The sequence below is a fragment of the Gavialis gangeticus genome, unplaced genomic scaffold, assembly GCF_001723915.1.
Source record: "Gavialis gangeticus isolate Ggan-Ray unplaced genomic scaffold, GavGan_comp1, whole genome shotgun sequence".
NCBI classification, from domain to species: Eukaryota; Metazoa; Chordata; order Crocodylia; family Gavialidae; genus Gavialis; species Gavialis gangeticus.
The window spans coordinates 255,120,780-255,126,089 of record NW_017729032.1 but is presented as its reverse complement, the minus strand read 5'-3'; the positions used below and the strand labels follow the sequence as shown (position 1 = coordinate 255,126,089).

Below are 5,310 nucleotides of genomic sequence, written 5' to 3'. Positions count from 1 at the left end.
AAAAAAAAAAGGGTTATTTCCATAGAAGTGCATCTTCCTAGGAGCCAATTGCACATTAACAGTTTCAAAATGCTGATTCCCCCTAATTAAATGATATCTACTTTAATACGAATTAGAGCTACAGAAATAAAATGAATATGCTATTCCATAAGCGTTGCTGCTGAACTTCCTTTGAACATTTGAAGAAAAAAGGGCAAAAGGAAAATGCAGAGAAACAACATGTGTAAAGCCCAGAGGAAGGAAAAGCACAAAGTATAACTTGTTTGTTACTGCATGCACTCTCAGTGGAGGACATGTGGCACTGGCTAAAGACAGTGAGGGAAAATCTTTTTGGCAGGTATGCCACAAAATAGCCCTATATCCTCCAAGTGCTATTCCAGTTCCTTTCCCATCTCATTTGCTGCTCTGCTTTCTGCTGCCTGCCCACTCAACTGTTGTGCTGGTTGTTCCCTGATCTGCTGCATAAAGACAGAAACTGCCTGTGCCACAGGTTGGCCTCATCTGAGCTTAAAGATGCTTAGTATCTCATAGGGAGCAGTTCCATAGGAGATGAGAGAAAAGGTAGTCATACTCTCTGCCTCTACAGAATACTCTTCCTCCATTCAAAGTCTTTCTAATACAGTACAGTAGACTACCTACCTACCTACCTCTCTAAGGTCTCTCTAAACTCCAGAGAATTCATAGGAACACATTATTGAAACCCTCCCATGTTTAAGGTTTTGTTTAGTATCTTGCAACTGTCGGTTTCCTGCAGAATAAGAACTGTGATCCAAGTTGGTTACTACCACTTGTGTAGCATCATGTTGTGAGCTCTTTCCTTAACACCTGCGTGGTCTACCCAGTAACTGTCCAGAAAAGGTCTCTCTCACTCCATACACAAGCAAGATTGAGAGAAATTATCAAGAAGTTCAGGAGCTTCAGTAACTTGCCCGCTCAAGGACTCTGGAAACCATTTCCTGCTTATGCATCGATCAGTTCTAGCTCAGCTTTTCCTTCAGACTGACTGATAAATAAGCACTATGCTCTGCTCCTTTTGTCACTGTAGGAAAACAAACTGCAACAAGCTAGTCTTAGTTGCAGGACCTATAGTCACACAAATTTCACAGGACAGCGGTGGCATCAGAACCTTACACTAGGTTACCAGCTTGTCAACTTAATGGTAAGTTCAAGTACAGGGATTGAAACAGAAACGCAGGAAATTTAAATGGAGCAAAGGAAATGCTTTTTTTTTTTTTTTTTTTTAAAGAGTGCATATCAAACCTGTGGAACGTCTTGCTTTATGAGAGCAGTTGAAGACATGAGTTCAACACTATTTGAGAGATGATTTGCTACTTAAGAATGAAAACATCCATAGTTATATCGAACAGAATCAGATAAGAAAATGTTTTTGAAGAGAGGTCTCCGTGCTTCAAGGTGTAAGTCAGCCTCAAAGAATCTGCATCCAGGGACATATTAGACTTTAAGTAGCCACTGTACAATTTTTTTGCACTAACTGTGCAGCAACTATTTTTGGTCACTGATAGGATACTGAATATAACTCTCCACTCTTCTGATGTGAGGAGGCAATTCATACTACATTATCCTTTCTTGTGTCATTAAGATGTCAGGCTGTAGAGTGATTAGGTGAAGGAAGTCCTCTATTCCCAAGAGGCTTGTTTAGCATTAGTTACAGTTGATACTGTACATAGTCAGCATACATTTATCAAGTTCTACAGGACCGTGACTCTAAACTCTATGGTAGTGTTACCAGCAGTCTGTGGTACACCATTAAGTTCAATGATAGATTGTCATTTCTACAATAATACAAAATAACCTGTAAAACCAATATGTAACACCGTATATGCATGAATATAAAAATAAAACCACACCATCAATATGCGACTTTAATAATCCACATCCACAGTAGCAAAGGTAGACGACTTCAACGATCTTCAGTATTGAGTAGCTGGTTCTCATTTTCATACCCATCGGGCAGGTATGCTTTCCTTAGCTGGTCTGATTTAGGTATGGAACTACCATTCTTTACATGACGAGACAGGAAGGCTCGCACTGAAGGATGATCAGCTTTTTCGAGTGGGATGTTGGCTTCCAGGCACATTTTCACAAAGTCCTGGATGACGCTGGTTTTCTCTGTCTGAGAAGTACTGTTGCACTGGAGAGAAGCAGTCAGAGTCCTCTGTTTCTTCCTTGTATTCTGCTCTTCAAACTCTGCCTTTCGCTTTGTATGCGTTTTGGACTTGAGGTGGTCGTTGATAGCTGACTTGCGTACATGATTCAAAACCACATTGCAGGAAGTGCAGAACAGTTTCCCTCCCTCTTCATGCAAGTCACTGCCAAATTCTGTTACACGATCCTGAGGAGTCACGTATAAAGCAGTCTTAGATCGGTTACGGGAAGGAGTAGTTTTCACTCCAAATCGCTCCATTGTTGTCTTTGATACACTTCTTTGAAAACAAAAGAAACAGATGATACATCACATTTATGTAGGTCAATTTTGTACCCTATACTCCACACGCTTACATATCAAATATATATTTGATTTTTTTTTTTTTTTGCAAAATACTGGGCATGTTTCATAAGTAAACATACAGAAAATGATTAATTGAAGAGGTTCAAACAGACTCAACTGACTTTGGACCTCTTATTAATGGCTGCAACTTATTCCTAACTCTGATGCTTCGCATCTTGAAGTAATCTGGGAAAGCCCATGTTTACTCCTTTTTTCAGACTGCTAATAACCTTGACCAAATTATGATAGAGGCAGAAACACAAACAGGCTTCAATTTTCAGTGTTTACATAACTCTCTGATTTTTTAAAATGCAGATCACCTTTTAAATATAGACCAATCTCCAGGAAATGAGAAAAAAAAATGGAAGACTTACAGTCTGTGCTCAAAGTGAAAGCATTTCTGTGGAGGCAGAAATTACTCCAGAAGTTGGGTAAAACGTTAAAAAATGTCTACAGCTGCAAAACTGCAGAGAATACAAGGCTCAAAGTTAACTGCTGATCAGTGGAAATTAGATAAAATGAAAACTCCTTTTAAGAAAGTTTTTAAAGTTTTACTCTATCTGCAAAAGTTTTTAGTAGAGGAAAAACTAGTTTGCAATTTGCTGTGGCTTTCTGTTTATCTCCTGAGACTCGGTAACCCTTATGCCACATAAACTATACTTGTGTAAAAGCCACTGAGAAACACTGCTAATGAGATGGCTTGAATCTTTTCAGATTTGATTTGGAACCATCCCTCCATCTTGTCTGCTCAGGCCTGAAAATAACAGTTTAAGTCCTAGTTGAATCATAAGCAAGTACTAGCATAAAAGCCACCTGATCTTCCAGTTAGGCAGGGGTACAGTTTTGGTCAACAGACAACCTGCAAACATCTCATTTAAAAAAAAAAAAAGCAACCCCCCACCATTTTTATAATATAGATGTTGACAATCTTTTACAACTTTTCAAAGCAAACTAGATTACAGAAGTGGGCAACAAGCCAAACAACTGTACTATAATTAAACTTGAATTGACATTTTTGTGAGAGACTAACAGGCCTGAGTAAGTTGAGCTTTGGTTCAATTTAATTGTTCATTATCTTATGCAGGTCTCTCTTACGTCTTGATATAAATCCTGCCTCTAAGGTCATGTTGATGAAAGGAAAACAATTCTTCACTAGTTAAACCAATGAGCAGGTAGGGCCCTAATTCTGTTAGTAAAGGGGCAATGGATGATTCAAAGGCTTGCCAAGACTTACTTTGAAAAAAAGTTCAGATGACATGAGAGATCGTGGGGGTAAAGAATGGTTGTTTAATTGTAGCTATGAATATGTCAGGGCCTTAAGAATTTCGTATCACCAGCATCTTCAAACAGCTACCCTGGAGGAGATGCCTGTTCTACATATCCAGTTTTTGTTGTTGTTTTTTTTTTTAAGCACACAAAGCCTGCAGTTGCAACAGATGTTGTAAGAGAGTGTTCTGGAAATCTTAATTGGGAGCAAAGCTTGCTGAACCACATTATTGCCTCTGAATACTTCAGGGAAGAGCCACAGGGCAGAACAAGCTGCAATTCCAACTTCAGAGGCTAAGGAAAATGCAGAAGACCACATGCTCAGGAATTACTCAAAGGAGACAAAGACCACTACAGCCTATGCCAGCTGAAGTGCTCAGATGACCCTGAGCATCAGTTGGAGACTATATCCCCAGATGTTTTGTACCATAATCTGAACTTTAAAGATAAGGCAAGCTGAAGACTTTCTTTTGCTTTCAGTTTTATTTTTCTCTCTTTTTTTTATTTTGCCATCAGGTACAAATATCCTCTTACCACTATATTTCTCCACTGCTTCTTTTTGAAGGAAGTGTGTGCACGTTCATACCTTTAAGCACACGTGTCACCAGAATGAAAGTACTGGTACTTATTCTTGAACTCAAATTCTGAATGAATCCTTTTTAAACCAATTTTTGAGAGCTGCGTAGCTTGTCAGTTGGATGACTCAAAGGGGAAGCAAGAGTTGTTGAGCGCTACTGTGACAAAAGCAGAAAGATCAGAGAGAGGAAGGAGGGAAGGCTAGCTTCTAAACAAAAGCATTCACCTGTTTAGTGGATTACCTTGCCATGAGCAGTATCCTGGAACTAGGACTCAGGGTGAAACAGATGGATACCTCCTTATGGCTGCAAGCTTCGGATTTGACTTGACCATTTTCTGTATTCATTTCATAATGCGATCGCAAGCCAAATCGATCTGACGACTTGCTCAGTGCCTCTATTCAAAAATCCTACGAAGTCTCGGCTTGTTTCAGTTGGGCCGAGATTTTTCACAAGATGGGTGGAAATGGAACAAGTCGACCTCAGCCAAAAGGTTGGCTAGGTCCAAGCTTGCTGGTTCACAATTTTTTTGTTTTGTTTTGGTTTTTTTTAATGCACCGACTTGCGCGTACGGAGCAGCCTTTCCGCTTGGGCTCAGAACTTGCAAAGGTAAGGTGTTGGAGGTGTTTCAAAGCCACCTCGCCCTCTGCAGGAATGGCCACCTCTGGTCTTCGCCTCGGCCGCTTTGTCTCTCTGGAAGTTATGCACACAGACAAGAAACCAGATTTTATTTAGGCGCCGCTGCCACGTCAGGCCGGTGTTCAGCCCAGCAGCCACGCCTTAGGCCTTCTTGGGACCCCTTTTGAAGAATAATAAATTTTAAAAACAACATCCCCAACCCTCCCTAAGTCCAACCAGTGGTGGTTTCCCTTCCTGGTGGGAGGGGGAGGAAGGGCCCCTTCCTGTCATGGGTAGACCTGCAGTGCCAGGTCTGCTTTCATGGGGCCTGTTTGCAGGCCC

General features: G+C 40.6%; 1 protein-coding gene across 4 annotated transcripts in view; it reads right to left on the bottom strand.

Moving 5' to 3' along the window:
- Positions 1-1,221: 1,221 nt before the first annotated feature.
- The window catches only part of CGGBP1 (CGG triplet repeat binding protein 1), a 4,575-nt gene continuing 486 nt past the window's right edge, over positions 1,222-5,310 (bottom strand). The window contains exons 2-3 of one of the 4 annotated variants that reach the window (XM_019525740.1): positions 4,594-5,043; positions 1,222-2,444 (exon numbers count right to left, since the gene is read on the bottom strand). In XM_019525740.1, coding sequence (XP_019381285.1) covers positions 1,922-2,444; positions 4,594-4,697 — 627 coding nt within the window. In that variant the 5' untranslated portion in view covers positions 4,698-5,043 and the 3' untranslated portion in view covers positions 1,222-1,921. Of the gene's footprint in view, positions 2,445-3,743; positions 3,874-4,577; positions 5,159-5,310 lie in introns of those variants that run through there. The other 3 variants (XM_019525741.1, XM_019525742.1, XM_019525743.1) reach the window with 3 other exon arrangements.